Source organism: Aphidius gifuensis, linkage group LG3 (assembly GCF_014905175.1).
Source record: "Aphidius gifuensis isolate YNYX2018 linkage group LG3, ASM1490517v1, whole genome shotgun sequence".
Lineage (NCBI taxonomy): Eukaryota > Metazoa > Arthropoda > Insecta > Hymenoptera > Braconidae > Aphidius > Aphidius gifuensis.
The window spans coordinates 21,479,128-21,501,424 of NC_057790.1; the positions used below are offsets into that span (position 1 = coordinate 21,479,128).

A 22,297-nucleotide genomic window follows, 5' to 3' on the forward strand; every position below is an offset into this window, starting at 1 on the left:
GTAATTAAAATAAATAATATATTTATGGTAACAATAACCCTCCAAGAATTAAAGAATATCTTGAAAAATTTATAATTTATTTAATTTATTTTTCAGCTTCAAAATTTTTCACTTGAGCTTTTGCATAGAAAAGTTAATTTTACAGCAACTGGTATGTTTTCAATTAACAGTACACTTATTAAATCGGTAAGTTTTCAAAAACGTAATAATTAATTTGATAATATTAATTAATTAATAATTTTTTTATAAATTTTTTCTAGATTTTAGGAACTGCTGTTACGTATTTAATTATTTTGCTGCAAGTTGAAACAAAAGATAAAAAATAGATGAAAAATTAAATCGTCAAGTATTGGAAAAATTGCCAGAGGAAAGTAGGGATTGATTTTATTTGAGCAAATTGATTCATCACACCTGCAAACTACCTGTAATAAATAACTTAGAAATTCAATTTGGGTACTTGCCGGAGATAATAAAGATTTCACATGGACAGTTACCAATCGACACTAACTTTGACTCAAGCTCAAATAATTATTATAAAAATTAAAAATAGAGTAATTTTTGCTTGCACTTTTAAATTATAATATATTTTTTAATATTTATAATTATTTTTTAAAAATATAATAATATTAAATTATAGTAATTTGACTGTGTTACCAACAGAGCTTCACCTATTGAATTTAAGCCACCGACTTGACAAATTTGTACACTAATTTTTTGATTCAAAATAAATATTATTAATCTTTTATTTTTCTAGTTGAACAAATTAATTTTTTATAACAACAGTTCATTTAAATAATTTTTAAATTAAAATTATAAATATACATAGATGCAATACGTATATTCACAATATATTAAAAATAACATATGATGAAAAATAAAAATATATATTCACAATAGTAATAGTTACCCCTGGGATAAAACTATGGTCAATTGTCTGCTTGAGTATCACTCAACCAGATATACCAATAACAACTTGCTCTCACTTGCAAAACCAAGGGAGAAAAGTATTGTTAACGTGAGGGGTTTATTTATCCGAGTCAATCACCAAGTGACTGACATTATCGCTCGTCTACTTTAACTGTATATATGAAGATAATATATGAATTGTAATAATACAGATAATACACTATAAATACAATAAGAAATCATTTTTTTGAGGCAAACAACAATACTGTATAAATTTAACACGTAAAAAATAATCTAGTTAATTTATTTACAAAATTTTTTATCATATAATTTAATAAAATACAAAATATTTTTCCCTGATTTCTTTTTAATCGAAAATATCTAATGCAAAATGATGATTCTTTAAAATTATAAATTAAATTATTTATCAAAAAGCATATGTATATTATCATCATGATTTTACATAACATGATAAATCTATAAATAAATTTCTAGTCCATTATTATTGTACCTGTATTTTACATTTGATTTTATTCATACTCTATCAATCTTGGAAGCAATTGTACGCTTTAGAGATTGAAGTGGACCGATATACGTCATGTACATTTCGCACTAATGCATATCTACTATCCATCTACCACGAATTGAAATTTCCAACGAAAAAAAGAAAAAATATATAAAAAAAATAATAGTCATTCTTCTGTATATGCTCCCCTCTATTAAGTGAACATATTCTTTTTTCTTTTATTCGAAAATTGAATGTTGATGATATAGTTATCAGATTATTGTATTTTTTTTTTTTACGATATATATATGAATTGTTATGAAGACCAAATTTATATTTATTTCTTTTGTATAAATAAATGAAAAATAAAAAACTGCTATCTCACAAAATTTAATCGAATGACACATCAGTGATATGTGAGATCTCTTTTTCAATTTGTATTAACAAATTTAAAAAATATATAAAAAGTGTGGCTTATTATAAAAAGTGAGTTGTAAATCAAAAATTTTTAAGGGAAAAAGAAAATAAAAAATAATGTCATAAAGTTTGAAAATACGAGGGAGTTAAACCCTTTTATTTTAATCATTGAAAGTGAACGACGTGGAAATTTAGACGCTTGATGAAAAATAAAAAATAAAATCCCCAGGTTCTAAATGCCAATTAGTTGGTTGAATCAAGCGCAAAGGGGCGCACATACTAAAGTACGCAGCAAGTGAGTGAGGCAATTCAGGGAATAATGGATCACTCATCTATATAGCGCACGAAAGATTTCGCGCTTTTCCACTGGTATTCATTATACAAGGTTATAAAGCATTCAGAAAATCAGTATAGTATAAAATATATAACTGGTTACACCTCAATGAATTTTTAATTAAAAAATCTGTATATATCGTTAACCGCTTATAGGACCAAAGAGAGACACACACGTGAACGGTGTTGTGATATAATATTTTTTTTTTTATTTATATTTTGAATATAATCAGCTACGAGAGCATATATGTATACAGATTAAATCAAAGTAAGTGGAGTTAATATTTATAATTAAATAAATTAAAATGAAAGAGAAAATTTTTATTTAAAAAATAAACTCGTGCTTTTTGATCGTTATTTTTTTGTATATAAAAATCTCATTTGCAACGTGTTTTTTTTTTAATTTTATTTTACTTTTTTTGGACTTTAAATAAGATTAGATGAGTTTAAATAAAAATGTAATTGGAAAAATCATTGCTGAGTGTCTGACAAATAAATGGTTATTTGAAAAATAAAATAATTATCAGAATTATTTGTTGTAAAATTGTATTTACTCAAGTGGTTGTTAAAGTCCATGATATATATTTGAACATACAGATTTCTTTATCACCCCTTTTTTTCAAATTGTATAATTTTCCAAGTCACAAATTAAAATACTATTTACAGATATACTTAAAGATTTATATATCAAATATCATTTAATTGAAAAAATAAATAAAATAAATTACTTATTCGTTGACAAGTTATTTTCAAGTAAATTGATAAACAAATTAATATATATAAAGTATATATATTTCAATTTATATGTATAAATTACAACTTTAGTTAAAAAAAATAAATAAAAAATATATTTAACGTCTTTATAAATGTTGAAATAAAAATACAAATTAAATAAAATATTAATTTAAAATTTAATATTTAAAATGTGTCAAGTAAAAATATAAAAAAAATATTAATTCACAAGTTTTTTAAAATATTAAACATTATGTACATAATAGATTTATTTAAACAATAAAAAATTTAACCTTTACATTTATTTTAAAATAAATTTGTTGATTATAAATAACAATAATTTATTTAATTGTTTAAAATAAAAAAAAATAAACATAAGCTGAGATTATGGTCACGATATCATCCACGTGACGAATGAATGAATTTGGTTTATATTGTTGTAGACACATCGTAGAGGCATTATAATCACTAGGTAACGTATGAATATCTAATGGTCCCCTTCACAATTAAATTTGGACAATATGTTTTGTTTCGTTCAAGCCCACCCCTTGGTCGAACAAACGGGGTCGCGATACAGGGGGATTGTTGCATATGTGTATCAATATATATGTATATAAATTAAAGTCTACATGTACGCAGTAGTAACCCCTCCTCATTGTAGATATATATATATATATACACAAGGGTCGTTGAATACCGCTGTGAGTGTTAATCTCACGCTAAACCCACAAACTTACGCAAGTGCTAACTTAATAGTTCTTTTGGTTCTATTCAAGCCTATTCATCACTGTTATGATTTTCATTTTTTATTATTATTATTTCATATATATTATACATTATTTGTTTTGTTTTTTTTTTTTTTTCTTTTCATTTATCTCTTTTTTTTTTTATTCTCCACTTCAAACATAGATATTTATTGTGCTGTTGTTATACTTACAAATGGTTAATTGTATATAAAATTATTATCATGCAAATTAGATATATCAAACATTTTTTATTTATTTATTACCTGATGTTTATTATAGAGAATAATATAAATTTATTCATCTGTGTAATTTAATGAAGATATTTAAATTTTATTCATTTGTTTATTTATTTATTTATATAGTTCGATAGTATTACAGTAATTTTAAAATTGGTTTTTAATATAAAATATTATTATTAATTTAATCAAATGAATAAATATTTTTATTATAGATAAATATAATTTTATATTATCAATTTGTCTTAATGATTAAATAATAAACTCTTTTTTATTAAAGAAAATATAATCTTAAATTAAAAATAATAAAAGCTCAATTGTTTTATTGTGCTTGCAATTGATAAAATATCTATTTTGAAAATAGCATTTATCAAAACAAAGACAAGCACAAGGGGTGTAAAATACATCAGATGATAAATTTACAATTCAAAGATATGTAAATCAAATATATACATATGCATAAATCTATACAGAAATATACATAGATGTATAATCAGATAAACATAAATGCTTTTATATAAATATCTATAATTAATTTTAGTAACTTCCCATATGCACCATCATTTAAAGTTTAAATAACAAAACAATAATAATAATAGTAACAAAATAATATGACTTGCGCACTTGTAAAATATCTTTACAAGTGTATAAATACTTGTAAAACATGTGTGTTGTATACATGTACGTAAAATAAAATATAATACCCTGTTAATAAACCCATCTCGATTTAACTTGCATTCTCTTACATGTACATAGAGCATACGATGGAATTTATTCTGGGTGGTTTATTGAATTTCATCCATGTACTTGCACTTGTACTAGTTTGTATATGTATATAAGTAAAAGTTGACTGCAGTGAAAACGCATTTTGGTAACACACTAAAACATGAAGCATACGCATGCTTTTCCACTTGATAATACAAACCTTATGGGATCTTTTTGAAACCACCAAGAGTTCTTCATTTTGACGCGGTTCGTGGGTTTGACATTACAACAGCCAATCGTAATCTACGTTTCATATCGACACAATCGTTATAACCACGCCTTCAAAATCATTTCATTGGTTGAATTGTATGGTTTAACAGGGGAAAATACGACTATTTATATATGTATTTTCTTGTATATATGTGTAGAATTTTTAAATAAAGATGTAGTAGTTTTGTGTGTGTGTATGTTTGAAAAAAGAATATAATAGTGGGGAGTATGAGGTTGTTAATACCTACAAAGTGACCTAGGGCGGGATCATCACGAAAACACCTCACCAAGCCTGTTATTCACAGTCAACGTTTTACTTGCTTCGGGACATTCAATCTCGTAACATCGTGAAAATATATATTGTTCATATTCAAATATACACTGTTGTGTTTGTGACGTTTGTTTAATTGTTACTACTCATATGTCAATATTTATTATTTTATATTTATATATTTTCTTTATTGCAAATTAAAACGTGTGGTTTTTTTTATTTTTAATTTATAATAAAGTGTGTTTAAAAAAAAAAAAAACAAAATTATAATTCATTTATTGACTCAATTATTAACTATAATTAAAAATTATTTTTATTTTAATAAAATTCTTCAAGTGTGTGGTGAAAGTATAAATTTTTTTTTTTTTTTATTCTATGGTAAATAAGTGACAGTTTTTTTTTATGTGAAGTGATTTATTTATGATTTTAACAAGTTGATTTTTCTATTAACTAATTGTTTTTTTTTTTACTATTGTTTATTATGACTCATATTTTGTGATTAAATAAATATATATTTAAAAAAAAAATTATAGAAAAAATAAAAAAGTACGAAATATTAACAAATGGATTAATTGTTGTTATTTAAATTGATTTTTATTTGTCAATCATTGTATTGATATTTTAATAAAGTGATAAATATAACAGCCTTAAAATTGAGCTGGACTTTCCACGTGCCGCCGGCAACTTTATGAGGTAAATTATTTATTTATTAATTTAAAATATATTTTATGATATTTAATTTACCTGTACAGTGGTGCGAAAGACTTACCATAGTATATTTAATTTGTCTATTGCCTGTTGTTTTAGTGCATTATAATACCTAACCAAATTTCCCTCCATAGTATTTCAAAAATCATAAATTAAATTAACAACAGGTTAACACATATTTCAGCTAAACTAAATAAAAAATAAACATTAAATTTTTCATTAACAATTTATTCAAAAAACCTACCCCAAATAACTAAAAGAAAAATATATAAATTCAAGCTTATTATAACAACAAACTCACCCTTATAAACAACAATAAACAAAAATTATTTTTTACAAAAATAAAAAACATGAAAATTCAATCAAAAAATATGTAAAAATATATCAAGGAACCTTATTTATATTTCTGCGTATATTTAAAAAGCCCGCGAAGGAGTATAAAAGGAAGTAAGAAAACCAGTGGGGGTGTAACGAGGGGGTTAAGAATAGGTATACACAAAGTCGTGATGAAATCCGTCGGTTGCAAACCAATTGTATACATATATATTGTATTGGGGGATGCCACAATAGGATCCTTTTACGAAAACATAAAATAAAATAATAAAAAGGGTCAGAAACGTGTGGGACACCAAGAAGTGTTAGGATGGTTGTTATAAATTTCAAAATAAATTCGTATATTGACGGTATAATAAATTGCATACGTATAAATACAATTTAAATTATAGGTTTTAAGATTTTACCCCAATGATCACATCACGCGAACTAAACATTCAATTAGCGAAAACTAATTTTAAACCCTTGTTGTCAACAACAATTACTTCCAGCATCTTTCGCGCCATACACAAATCTCTTGAACTATATATGTGTGTATTCATTTTCCCTTAGCTCTTTAATATATGCATGTTTGTGTGTGTCTGTGTGTGTATATAAACACTATACCAATATTTTGTTTTCTCTCTTATATTCGTATTATAAATGTCGTTGATTTTTTTTTATTTCTTTTGAACCCCATGATCTTACTCATCGTCAGTGACCGTCACAAGCATATATCGAAAGGGCTCTTATACACCCCCATATTAAAAAAAATAAAATGTATAAAAAAAAAACTCGACAACCCCCTCTCTTGTGTGACCTCTCTACGTATCTATTAATCCTTGCTGAATGACACTCAAGAGTTTTGTGGAGAAACGGGGGTTAGTTTTTTTTTTTTTTTCTATTATTGTTGTTATTTCTTTTGGATATATCCATATTGCTATTTCTAGCCCTTTATAAAATTGGTAACTACCACGCATCGGGGTGCAAAAAAGCATCGTAATATACCCCCTCACTTCTCATCCGAAAAACCACAATTATTTTTTATTTTATTTCTCTCTTCTTGCTTGCTTGCTTTTTTTCTCTTAATGAATGCTCAAGAAGTTTGGTGACGTAATTGTATTAGTTTGAAGATTTTTTTTTTATTTTTCTCTTTATTCATTTTTTAAGTACTTGGCGTATATACACATAGCGGTAGGGTGACATTTAGAGAACGAGATTTTTATTCTTTCTTTCGTTGGTATACGACACGTGATGGGGACGATATTTTTTTATTTTTTTTTTTTGTTAAATTTTTAAAACCCACTTGAAGAATATGCTTTTAATTATTTTTCAAGTGTTTAATATTTTTTTAAATAATTGGTATATAATGTATAACCTTTGAAATTTTTTTTATCTTATATTTAAAATGTTTTTTTCATTTGATTTCTTTTTTTTTTTTGATGTATGTGTTATTAATTTAATGGTTTTTTTTTTGTTATTAATACAGAGCCGGCGGAAATATGTGCGACGGTAGTCCGACATTTCAAGAAAGTTTGAGAAGCATGCAGTGCCTTACTGTTGCATCACCATCTGGTAATGTTGAAGTTGGACAAATGTCTGTAACATTATCAGGTAAAAAACCACAAACTGAACATATTAAAAGACCAATGAATGCTTTTATGGTATGGTCACGTTTACAGCGTAGAAAAATAGCTCAAGATAATCCAAAAATGCACAACAGTGAAATATCAAAAAGACTCGGTAAGTTTTTATATTATTTTATTAAGTATTTTAAAAAATCTCCAGCCACAAATTTAACGTTTTAATAAATGAATGAAATTTTAACATGAGGTTATTCTAAAGTAGCTTCCTGTATATTAAATTGTTCCTAAATCTCCGAGCCAATATGGAACAACATTGTGATTTGTGAAGCACTTTACAACTCTCGTTTGAAATACATAGATACAAAAAAAAAATAAAAAAATAATATCAAGGAAAGAATATAAATATAAATAAATAAAAAATCAAAAGGTGGCACTTCCTTTTTTCGGTCAAAAAAAAAAATATATATATAATACAATAATGTAACCCTAACACGAGTGGTTTCAATTTCAATAGTGCAAATCACGCGAATATAACGATACAAAATTTCTCTATGGGATTATTCTCATACACTTTGTTATATATAACATTATACCACACATCTTTATACATTTATATGCCCACATAATAATGGAAAAAAAATATTAAAAAAAGAAAAAAAAAAAAAAAGTAAAATCCCTGGTTTTATATACCAGGCATTGCACGGCAAATTATTCGGTAGACTTGCGACCAAACGATAAAGATGAAATAAATAAAAAAAAAGAAGCGGCTTTTAGCCAGATCCTCAATCGCACTATAATACACATTTACAATGGTTTGGTACTCAGGAAAACCCGCACAGTGGCTCCCTTATTCCGTCTCGTTAGTCGATTCAAAGACGACCAAGAGGGCGACATTTCCTGCATACATTGCAAACTTTGTTATGTGTAGTATTATATTTATACAAATGAATTTTACTTATTCAACATAAGCAAACAAGTATGTCGAATTTATTGAACTTAACAAAAACGATATATATAAAAAAATTTACGTTAAACATTTTAGTATATATATTTATTTATTTTTCATCAAATATCCGGAAATTCACAATGATTTTAGTTGTGTGTGGCGTCTCGCCTTTTTCTATACAGTGTGCAGATTCTTAAAAAAATAATATATAAAAAACATGGAATGAAAAGTGTATATACCTCTTTTTTTTCTTCAGCCATCAACATCAATTGTATGTGTATGTGTGTGTGTGTTCTTATGTGCAGCATAAAGCCAGTATTTTTTTTTATTTATATTTTTTCTTCATTTTTCTTTTTATCGTATATGTATTTGTACACCACAATACCAACTTACTATTTAACTCTTTATACTCTTTTTTTTTCCCTTATGTGTATATACGATAATCCCCTCTTTCCTCTTTGCAACAAAAACCGCCCATCTACGCCTCCTTCGTCTATCTCGTCCTTGACGACAACGAATGAGGCGCAAGTTACGTATTATACCATATAAATGCGCTTGCGCCTGCATATATATTTAAAAAACTACCTCAATTTTATATATGTATACAACAATCCAGATTTTTCTCACTCATTTTTTCCGCCCTCTTCCTATTTGTCCCCAATACACAACCCTCCACATTTTATTATCATCCAATGTATAAAATTTTTTTTTATTTTTCATTTTATATTTTATTTTTTTTTTTCTTCTTCAATTCCCAGGGCCCTCGACTTTTTGCCAATTTTCAGTGTATCTCTATATTCTTTAAATACATCGTATAAAAAAAAAAAAAAAAGTCATTTCCTTTTTTAACAAAAACAAGAGGATGATTCAGTCGTATTAAATTATGACGTTCTCGACTTTACTTGTATTTTTTTTTTTTTTTTTTTATTTCAAACAAATAACAATATTTCAAGTTGATTAAATTTTACAATAATTCATTATTTTATTTTTTTTAAAATCTCTTTATTTACGACTACAAAGAATTTGTTAAAAAAAAAAAATTTATATATATTTTTTTTGAAGAAGAAAAAAAGCTTTTTTAATGTTACGAAAAATTGAAAAATAATTAGCTTAAAATGTGTTGAGGTTATTCATCAGAGTATAGCTAAATTATAAAAGAATGAGTAAAAAAAAAAAATATATAAATATAAAGATAAAGAAAAAGAAGAAGAACACCAGCAAAGCTTTTTTATATCATTCAGGTTGAACACACCTTATTGTATGGAATATAAAAAAAAGAAAAAAATCACATATGAAAAGTATTATATATTTTACATGAATATAAGTTTTTTTTTTTTTTATATTTTTTATTTATATTTATATACAGACAAAAGCAAAACATATACACATATATTTTTTAGACAAAATGTATATGAATGTGTGTTGGTTGAGTTGGTTGGGGATATATAGCAAAACGAGAAAGATTCAGGACAACAGAAACCTGCGACTCTTCATCCATTGAATCTCACTGGAGTACAATGAGTACGTGCCTTTGTCACACGGATACAAAACACTACCCTATACCATACAGTAAAATGGGTACAACGTGAATACCCGTGCGCACTTTCTCTTATGCGGGATTAAAAATGATCGCTCTCAATGTATATAAGAACATACAATACACAATATATATATATAGTTTTCACAAATTCCCTTTTTTTATTTTTTTTTCACAAGCCAAAAAAAAAAGAAGAAGAAAAGACCTAAAGAAACCTCGCAAAATCACATTATACATAAAACTTTTAAAGAAAGCAAAAAGAAGAAAAAAAAATACTTTTCAATACAAATTCAAATCGTGAATCTATAAGTGAAAGAAAAAAAAAAAAAGGGGTGACTATATATACTTGGTATTATATCATTTATTAAAATATATTTTAATTCAAAATTTGACGCGGGTTTATATATTTTTTTAATTGAATTATAGATTCGTTATTTGATATAGATTATATAAGAAATATATAAAAAAATAAACAGGGTGGATTATATATGATTTTATGTATTTTTGACAAGCATCAAGAGAGTTAAAAAAGTGGTATATAAAATTACATTGGCATATAGGCACTCAAATGTGCGAACATAATGTAAAAGCCAAATATACATAGGGTGAACGAATACATATATGCGACAACTATTTTTATCAATAGATAAAGAAAGAAAAAAACAAAAAAACTTATGGCAAAGGACAAGTGTCTCCCTGAATATTGACTGCATGCTTGTACACGTGATGTATATACTTGTTTTTGTGTCTGATGTCAATCTATGTATATATACAATTTATACTTTAGAGAAAAGTATTTTATACAAAAGGCAGTTTCACAACAAGAGTTTGGTTTCTGCAAGCACTTGAAATTGCTAAATTTATTTTGTTGGTTGTACTTAATATATTGGCAGCCATAGTTGTCAGCACCACTATTATATATTTATATAATAATAATAATATATTTTAACTCTTTTTCTTCATTTAAACTTTTTAAATATAATTCTCTCTAGTATTCATTAATTAACAGTCTTTGTACTTTTAAACGATGTTAAATAAACGGTATTGTTAAACAGCGAAAGGACGGAAAGGCAGGCGCTATTGTGACCTCTTATGAAGTTTTGCTCGATCCCCGTAAGTACAAAAGTGAAGTGAAAGCAAAGTGTAAGAGAAATATATATATATATAAAAAATTTGAGTTAATTCGTAAATGTAAGAGTGAGATAAAAAAATATATATATAAAAATAATCAAGTAGTAAAAGATGGCTAGAGAAAAGAAAAGGGGAAAACAATGATAAAGTTATATATATACAGTTTGATTTTGCTTGAAAACCAACTATACCTACTAATACCATTGGAGCAGCTTGGTTGCTATTGTTCTAAACAAATACAATTCTACCCTGTTGTTCTCCCACACATATAGACACATACAAACACTGTGTACCCCCAGCCAAGGGGGCTCTTATTTGTCTCAAAAGAAAACAAAAAATAAAAATATATAATAAAGCAAATATTTTGGTATTGATTGAACACACAATAGCGACAATGACTTATAATCAAAATGCAACCCCATTCTGTTTTTATATATATTCATTTTGATTATGTGTGATAATAAATGATAATTAAATTTTTTAATTTATTTTAAAATTTGTTTTTTTTTTTTTTGTTGATAAATTATTATTAAAATTATAAAGTATTTATCAAGTTATCGATTCAATTTGCTAGTATTTAATTCAATTTACTATCAATTATTTTGATAAATGACAAATAAAAATATGAATAGTTAATATAAATATATGATATTATCAAATGATAATAATATAGTATTTAAATTTTATTCAAGTATTTACAAAACAAAAAAATAAACAACATAATAAAATAAAAAAACATTTTGACGAGTTTTTGTTTTCCTATTGTTCAGGGGTTTTTTTTTATTCCTGTTTTTTTCTTTGAATAGTGAATCAAATTGATTAAGCAAGCATGATAACTCCCTCCGTGTACTGTGATTTCATGATTATGTTGAATGATGTTGCACAATTACGATTTAACGAGGCCCAACGTTGCCCAAAAGGACGTGACGAAGGAATATTGTCGGTCCTTTGGGGCTGTAAATATATATAATTTATACGTATTATTAGATTGCTATATCTATGCATACACTAACACATCACACAAATCAAGTGTAACCATTTGTATATATACAATTTATCAGAGACATAAATAAAATATAAACTATTGAATCTAAATATGTAAAATAATAAATTTATATTTGATAAAAGAATAAAAAATTCATGATGTGTGTTCTTGGTGGTTATAGGTGCTGAATGGAAACTTTTACCAGAAAATGAAAAACGTCCATTCATTGATGAAGCTAAAAGATTACGAACAGTTCACATGAAAGAACATCCAGAATACAAATACAGACCACGACGTAAACCAAAGACATTGAGAAAAGAAGGATATCCATATAGTATTCCATATGCCAGTGTCTCAATGGATGCTTTAAGAGCCGGTTAGTTTTATTATTATTATTTTTATTATTTTTTATGTTTTATATATTGCCAAATCAATTAGTTTTATTGATATTTTTTTATTGGATTTTTGAGAAATTATTACGATCAATTTATTGATGAGTTTATATATTTTATTATTTTATGTATGTTTGGTAAATATTTGGCTTATCAATTTTATCTATTTCATTTTTTCTTTTATATGTATTATTTTACGAGCATTTTTATATTTTACTGAGGTATAATAATATTATATTATATATGGTATTTAAAAGTTGAGAAATTTTAAAAAAAAAACTAATATCATGTTTTTATTTTTAAAATTGAAATTAGTATTTTAAAAATTAATTAACGTATTTCTTTTGATTGTTTAGTACTTTGAAATTTAAAAAAACAAAAATTTTTAATTTTTAGTACATCAAAATTCATTGGGTTAATGTAAAAGTAAATTTTTTTTTAAGTAAAATATCATTTAGTTTTTTTTTAAGTAGAAAAACACGTTTTTAGTCAGACAAATTTGATTAAGAGTTTTAAATTAAAGCGCATTATGATATAAATTTCCTAAAAAGTACCACAATAAAAATAATCTTTATCAAAACAGAGATTGAAAAAATTTTAAGTAGTACAAACATGTTATAGTCAGACAAATGAAAATAGCTATAAAATATCAATAAAACTACAAAAATAAGCTCAAAAAAAATTCAAAATATAATAAATTAAAAATCAAAACAATGAAATAATTATATTTGTTATAAAAATATGGAAATATATAAGTTTTTTTAATTGTATACTGAATAAAAGCTTGAATTGAATAGAATAATAATATGTTGGTCGATTAGGCAAGGTGATCATGACAATGAATATAATATATTTGATGGTTGAATTGCAGGTATGGCTGGTGGAATGGGACAGGCAGGTATGAGTTCATATTATGGACCAGCAGCAGCATATGGATCACTATCGGCAGCCAGCATGGCTGCCGCTGCGGCTGCGGCTGCCCAACAGTCGGCGGCGGCAATGTCCGCTGGTCTTGGAGCACCTGGCCAGGTGAGTTCTTTTTATTATATTATTATTATTTTTTTTTGTTTTCTTTTTTTTTTCTATTTCAGTCTTTGGTTTCGAGCATTCACCCTGATTCTTTCTCACTTTTCTCTTCTTCATTCCTTCCTTTCCTCTTTTTCTTCAATCGAGTTTATTTTTTTTTTTTTTATTTCATTTGAAAGAGTGTCCCTGAATACCCAACCCAACACCTCGACACTATTGCTCCATTCTTTTCTCTATTGGAAACTTTTCGTAGAAACGCTTTCTTCTTCTTCTTCTTCTTCATCTTTTTTTTTTTTTTATTATTTTTATAATATTTTATCCTTTTCTTATAATATATATACCTAGTTTTTTTTTTTTTTTTTCCACGGTTTTGTGGAGTCCCCCTTCCATCTCCTGGAATTCACCCAAAAGCAATAACCATGTTGGCTCTTTTTAACAAAGAAAATATCCTATTGAATATAACCTTTAAAAGAATTTGAAAGAATGAGAGACACACTGGCGTCCCGTAGTTTTTCAATCGGCTGAAAATTCATTTTTATAGTGTGTATATATATTATTTTGTGGGTGCAAATGTCAATCCTTGACCTGAGCTAAAGTATTTTCAATGGTGAAACAGGAAATGAGGGTTAAAAAGAATATAAAAAAAAAAAAAAAAACAATATATATATAAATCAAGTATAAAGTAAATAGTACCTTTTATAAGGTAAATAATTTTTAAGCAAACTGTTAATTTGCAGGTATTTTATTTCATCAAATTTTTTACTTTTTAAATATCAAATCATCACTGTTTAACTGTTATTTTTTCAACTATTAAAATCATTTTTTTATTCTACATTTTTTAGACACTACAATGTCACAAAGCTTAGCAATAAAAAAAAAATAAATAAATATTTTTAATGTACACTAAAAAAATTTTAAACATGATAGTCATATTTTGTATTATATTCATGTTAAATTCCTAAACATATTTTATCTATGTTTGTTGACTGTCTTCCCTCGTCTTCCTCATATTCATCAAATTTTATTTTCATTTATTTATATTATTTTTTGTTGTTTCATTTATTTTTTTTTTTCCATCATCCAGTACTTATACTTAATTAACTTGACATGTATTATACCTGTCCAGTAGACAATACAAATGTGTCATGCTATTTTAGCCAACATGTGCTTTCTCAATCACCGTGAAATGTGTAGGATCATATATATTGTTATTACACACACAAATCGTATTTTTTTCATGCTCATATTTTCAACAAGAGTTAAAAAAAAAAAAATAATTTTAAAAATAAAAAAAAACATCAAGAATGAGATACATAAAAAAATAACAAATAATAAAATTTAAAAAAAAAAAAAATATTAAATTATGATAAATTCCAATAACTTTTGGACCAGGATATATGTAAATTTGTCTTTGAAATGAAAAAGAGCTAGTCAACGAACCGAGGCCATATAACCCACCAGAAAAAGCGAAAATTTTTCGGCAAGAAAAAAAAAATATAAATAAAATGATTCGGAGTGATAATCAATTGAACATGTATATATATAAAAAAAATAAAAGAATGAACGTCACAAAAGTTGTGGAAGAAGAACTAGACTGTGGTGTAAATCATACACCCGGACAAAGCCGCTTAACGACCCGACAAAGGACCGGCTCAGCATCTCAACGAATTATATATATACACATATAGAATTACGAATATCTTTCGCACCTTTTTTTTATTTTTTTTTCTATTCTTTTTCACCCATTTTTTCATATTTATTTTTATATATATGTATTATAAGAATTTTATATATATAAATTTTTTATACGAACGAGTTTTCAGTTTAAAAAAATAATAAACAAAAAAAAAAATATAAAATTTATAGCGATTGCTACTTTTGTCTCTTATGATAAAAAGGATTCGTTTATCCTATAACAATTTATTTTTTATTTTACTTATATTCAACAACATAACTCATGATTGCTAAGACTGAATTTAAATTTACGAATATCTCTTATATCATTTTTATTTAAAAAAAAAAATATATACATATAAATAAAAGGATCACGAGCATGTTTATATGAAATGCATATGTACATTATAATATGTAGCAAATATTATATTTTTTTTTAAATTATTAACACACATATATACTGATTTAAAAAGTAAAAAAAATTTTTATCGTAATAAATTTTTATAATTTATGTAATGCAAAGTGTTAACACGACAAATACACTAATTTTTTTTTTATCAAATATATAACACAATAAATATTTAATTTAATTCAAATATTCCTTTAATAATAAATATTTAAATTTTTTATAAAATTTATATTCCAAATAATAATTTGAATAAATTAGTATTAAATTGAGAATAAAAAAATCATCATAATGAGAATAAAGAAACAAGTGGTGATAAAATTTTATATTTGATGATACGTGAGATAAAAAAAAAATTACAGTAAACATTTGTTCAAAATCACCTCAGAGGTATTTATATATATATTTTTTTTTTGAAAGAAAGTGAAAAGGATTAGCGCAGTAGTCGTTTAAACTTGTTTGGAATTTTGAGTTGACTATATACATATAACTACCGTATAATCAACTCTTGATAAATATAAAAAAATATGATATTTGACATAAATAAGTATTAAATAATAAAATAAAAAATATATTTGTTTATGAATTTATAAATTAATGTTATTTTTTTTTTTTTTTGAATTTGATTACAGGTGGTAAGTTCAATGGATGCTATGAAATATTCAATGGCTGAAGCTGATAAATATCGTGCAGCAACATATATGCCACCAAGTTCACTGGCCATGAGTATGTATCCAGATCCAAAATATCTCGATTCAAGTCCAAAATATTTAGAACGTAATTATTTTGATTCAGCAAAAGCATATTTTGAACATTCAAAGCTATATCAAAAATCAATTGGTGATTATAATCGTTCAAATTATGATACAAATAAATTATATGAAGATTCAAGTCCAGGTGGTGGTACAGCAAGATCACCATCAATATCTGAATCACCAGATTTACATAAACAACATATTACAAATGATAGAACAAATGAACAACATAGTTCATCAAATACAAGTACAACATCATCAACAACACCAACATCATCAGCAGCAAGTCCTGGAGCAACAAATTTACCAACTTATTATACAGGTAGTGGACAAACAAGTGGTTTATTATTACCACAAATTAGTCAATATGGTGGCTATCAACCAAATCCAACAACTGCTAATACACGACCAGTTACTGTTATATACTGACCCGATAAAAATAAACATCAAACAGTCGTAAGCAAATATCAATCGCCAATTTATTTACCCTAGAAAATCATATAATTTTTTTACGTTATTTTAAATTAAATCTAATAAAACATTCAAGTTTTTCACGTATAAATTTATTATTTTTAAAAAAAAATATATATATTTTCTTTTTTTTTTATTTAAATAAATTTTTTTGGTATGATATAAATTTTCCTGCCATTTTAAAAATTATATAAATGTAAATAATCATTCATTATGTAGATTTAACGTATATAAATATTATATTATTATTATTTTTTTATTATAAAATTAAACTCAGCATAGATAAATATTTGTTTAAATTAAAATTAATTATTGTTTTAATTTTATTTAAATGCTGTCAAGTGAATTTATGTTGATGGCTCTTCAAGTCTTCTTCTATCAATAATGATTAAAAGTCTATATAAAAATAATAACCGTGAAAAAAATATTTGCTCATAGTCGTTGCAATGGAAAATAAAAAAAACTAAAAAAGAAAAAAAAAAATACACAAACACATATAGAATTATTGTAAATAAATACGTGGTTAGTTTGTCATGAAAACATTAGGTTTTATTTTTGCTGTAAAATATAGAAAATAAAAAAATAAAATTGATTAATTTAAAAAAAAAAAGTATCAAACATATAACAGTCCAATGACGCAAAAAATTTTGTTATTAAACTTTTTTTTTTTTTGTCAAAATGAATTGATGTATTTGATAGTGATTATTGTGATCATTTTGCTGATTGTTTTTTTAAAATCAGTATCGATTTATTCACTCCAATTATTTGATAAAACGATGAGATAAAAAAAAAATGTATTTATTCATGTTGTTTTTGATGTTGTTATCAGTGATTGTTCAATGATGTGAATGACACTGAAAATAAACAACAAATATTGTTATCATTATGCATGCATATGTAAAAATAATTATCATTAAAACAGCCAGCATTTTTTTTTTCATTAAAAAATCATTTATTTAAAATAAAAATTGATATTTTTCTTTCCAAATACCAAGTCATTATTACCAATTATTATTATTGTTTATCAATTTTTTTTTTTTTTGATATATTCTATTTTTTTTTTCTCATTCGTTGTGTATATCAATGACTGTGTTGATACTTTTTGTTGTTTAAATTTGATGATAATCATTTTAAAAAAAAAGAAATAAAAAATTTTTAAAAATGTAAAAATATTATTATTATTATGATAAATAAAGTCACTGTGAAGTCTCGATTTATCTGAGATATAACTTGGATATTATTCAACGACAAAAATTTCGTAATGTATAAACAATTAGATATTTAATAATAATTCTAATTGTTATCAATTATTATCATAGTCATTAATAATGAGATTAAAAAATAAATAAATTAATAAAATTTATCTCCATATTTGTCATCGAAAAAAATTGTATTTCTGCGATTGAAAAAATAAAATAAATCGACACTTATTGTATCCCAAAGTGGATGATGATACTAGAAAAATAAAAAGCAAAAAAAAAATAAAAAATAAAATAAACAGTACGTATCATGAAAAAAAAAAAAAAAAAATGAATTTCAGTTGTTTATTTATTTACACAAAAATCTATTAATAAAAATTATTATTAAAATTAATAACTACAAAGGGATGAAAATCATTGACGTGATGGATCCATTGTCTTTTTTTTTTTAAATCTATAATAGTGTATGATGGTGACGATCATCGACAGCTGAGTTTACCAATACAACAGAGGGTAAATTTTTTAATTTTTTATTTATATTTTTAATAGAAGAATGACGAAATGCTTGGATGCGGATTCTTCCTCAACCTAGATAGGTACAATTTAAAAGAAAAAAGATCCTATTGTCATTTTATTGTTCTCGTAATCGAGGGTCGAGTGTTCTGTTTTTGAGTCGCTCGATCGATCGTTCATTCTAGCTGAAAACAATAAGCCCCACGACTCTCAATATTATTTTCCATTGTTATATACAAAAATATTATATACAAGAGAAAATAATTATACAACATCAGGTGCAATATTATATTTTTCAAACAATTACAATTACATTTTAATTAAAAATTTTTATATTTTTTTTTTTCTTTAAATATACAAATCAATTATAAATTATTATTGAATAAAAAAATGTTACTTAAAAATTATTTTATGATTATTTAAACAATTACAATAATAGCTTATATTTTAATTTAGAAATTTTTACTATTAATTATTATCAACAAATTAAATATAATAATATTAAAATTTAAAAAAAAAAAAAATGAATTATTAACTGAATAAAATATTCTTTTTTAAAATATATATAAATTTTTTTTTTCATTTATTTATTTATTATTATGATTATTTTTCTTCTTTTTTATTCCAACAAATAGAAAGAGTCGTGATGCTATTGTGCCTTGAGAATACGTCTCCAACAGTCCTTTTGAAAACGTTTGATCCTTTGTGGCAGACATTCTCAGCCACATTTTCAGTTAGCCCTGTCAAATTGACCAAGTATCCCTTTGCACACTCCCAAGTACCTTCTGTATAAAAAAAAAGTATATACACTATATTCTTAAATATAAAATTCTTTTCACACAGAGCAAAAAACTTTAACCATTGTATAAAAACTAGCAATAAAAGGTACCTGCACATTTAACAGGGACATAAACAATATACAACTGTTTTTCATTGTTGTCAACATGGTCACTTTACTACAACGGCATAAAAAAATAATAAAAAGTCTTTTTTTTTTTTTCATATATTTTTATTTCATTTCATAATTTTTTTTTTTTAGAAAATTTAGTTGTGTCGATTGAGAATCTCTGCTTTTCGGATCATTCAACAATGGAGATTGGGACACTACCCTTGAGGTGTGTGCCTTTTGTATTATTTTATAAACGGAAGCAGCTGCAATCGCATCAAAAATATATATTCGTAATACAAACTATTTTATTTTATAAAAATTTATATGTTATAAAATTAATATAATCTCTGAGTCTATTGAATAATGTTGCACCTAACATTGCACACAATATCATTTGCTATTTGTCTGCTCTGATTTTTTTTTTTTTTTTTACTGATTTTTATTGAGCACACGCCTCTATTCATCATAAATACAAAATCTGCATTCATGAGTATTATGAATTATGACAATCTTACCTTTTGATCTTTGATATACAAAATTTTCAATTGGCAGGTATTTTTTTTTTTTTAAATAAAATATACATATAAATTTTTTTTTTCTATTGAAATATATTTGAGGACAATGTAGGTACAAGGAATAATCAAATATTAAGTATTGATGAATTTATTATATTGATAGGCACATGTTGAATTTTATTTATTTTTTTTATTTCATATACAATTGGGGATATATTTTTTGATGTCATCTTTCATGTCACATCATTAAGAACGTGCGAACAATATAGCCTCTGACGATGCTACCCAAGATCAAAATAGAGGTGAGAAAAAAAAATATTCAATCTTTATATTAAAGTATTGCTTTTTACAATACAATATTTTTCACTATTAATATATCCATATACACGTATATGACTTGCATATATTTGTAAGCACAGATGCACAGTGACTAAAAAAATGTTCGTTTCTTAAATTGGTATACTCTTAAGTTAAAAAAAACTATTCAAGTTTTACTTTGAAGAAAAAAATACACATAATAGAGATTAATATATAAATGTATATAATAAAATAATTATTGTGGATATAAAGATGAGTGTGAATATATTTATAAATAAACTAAAGTTAATTAGTATCTGGTTTATTATGTTGTACAGTCTGGTGAATTGTTGGAATGTGACCCAAAGATCAAAATATATTTCATTGATGCGAGTGGCCTTGGTGGTAGCATCAAGGATTCCAACATATCTCTTCAAGGTGGTGCTTGAGTATAGAATCCTAAAGAATTTACCGTCGGCATTCCATCTCACACTCACAATTGGAATCCACAACCATGTTGTATATACAAAACGGTCAACCTCGTGACTTTTTTTTTTTTTTATTTCCTTTTATTTTCTTATTCCTTTTTTTTTTTTATCTAACCTTTCTTTTCTTGTTATTATTTATTGTTATTTTTTTTTTTTTATATCTCTCTTTGTTGAATTAAATTTTTTTGGTTTTATTTTAAAATTTATTTAGATATAGTGTAAGTATAATTAATTGTTTTTTATTATTTAAATTAGAAATACATGTGCCATTTATTTTTGAAAAAAATAAAACAAAAAACTTTTGTACATTATTTTGGTAATCACTGGAAGAAACATACAATTAGAATACTATCAAGGGTATGTATTTGTTTAATTTCAACAGTAATTTCCGTATTTTTTATATGAAAAGAAATAAATAAAAAAGAAAAAAAAAAAAGGTTTTTTTGATTTGTGGCAATCGTGAAAATAAGCCATTCTCTTCCTCTCCAAATTTCATGAACTGTAGCTTGGACTGATTGTAGATTTTGTCTGAATGGTTTTTTTAGTCGATGAGACTCATAATATATATATAGATTGTATATATACACCCCCCCAACCCTCCTCTTTGAACCCTCAAAATTAAACTCTCTATATCAGAAATAAAATCCAATGTCTCGTCTATTGAAATATCTTAAAAGTTTCAATTTTGTGGTCTCTCCTCATCAACAGACAAACAAATAAATGAAAAATAAAAAAACGAACCTGCAAAAAGCATCATTATAGATTTCTTTTCAACACAATTTAATTGGAAATTGATGTATCATTGTAATAATATAATTGTCATCTTCCATTTCAGACTATTATTTTTATTTTCATTGTGTATATATATTTTATTTATTTGTTATCTTGAATTTAGATGTATACTGATAATATATATTCAATGATACGAGATAAAAATAAATTTATCAATTTGTGTGCGTGATTGATCATACTGATTCACCCTCTTTTTGGTCAAGTGCTAAATAAGATAGTCTCATAAAGTTTTACTAAAAACCATATTGATTAAATGACATTATCCCTTTTAATATAATTGAAGTTTAAATCAGTTGTTGGAATATATTAACTCGTTTTAATGGTATTAAAATTTTTTTTTTTTTCAACTAAACGACAACTTTAATTTAATTGGCTTTCAACAAACTTTATATTATATATTTTATTTATATAAAATTTGTTATATTCTTATGAGTATAATGTGTGCAAGTAAATGATATTATACTAACTAAACAATTATTATTTTACTACGAGGAAATACTATTTTCTATTCTGTCATCATTTTGCCAAGCTTGCAATAATATTATAAGAGGCTT

The 22,297-nt window shown here is 24.9% G+C and overlaps 1 protein-coding gene across 2 annotated transcripts; it reads left to right on the top strand.

Moving 5' to 3' along the window:
- The first annotated feature begins 5,121 nt into the window (after positions 1-5,121).
- LOC122852815 (transcription factor Sox-19a-like) lies at positions 5,122-17,943 on the top strand. Of its 2 annotated transcripts, XM_044152886.1 has the most exons (6): positions 5,679-5,814; positions 7,631-7,884; positions 12,508-12,702; positions 13,590-13,747; positions 16,457-16,550; positions 16,620-17,943. In XM_044152886.1, exons 1-6 carry the CDS (start codon positions 5,810-5,812, stop codon positions 17,006-17,008), a joined length of 1,095 nt encoding a protein of 364 aa, XP_044008821.1. In that variant the 5' UTR covers positions 5,679-5,809; the 3' UTR covers positions 17,009-17,943. The 2 variants fall into 2 exon arrangements, with proteins under 2 accessions (XP_044008820.1, XP_044008821.1); XM_044152885.1 differs by having other exon boundaries at positions 5,122-5,814; positions 16,457-17,943.
- Positions 17,944-22,297: the final 4,354 nt, after the last annotated feature.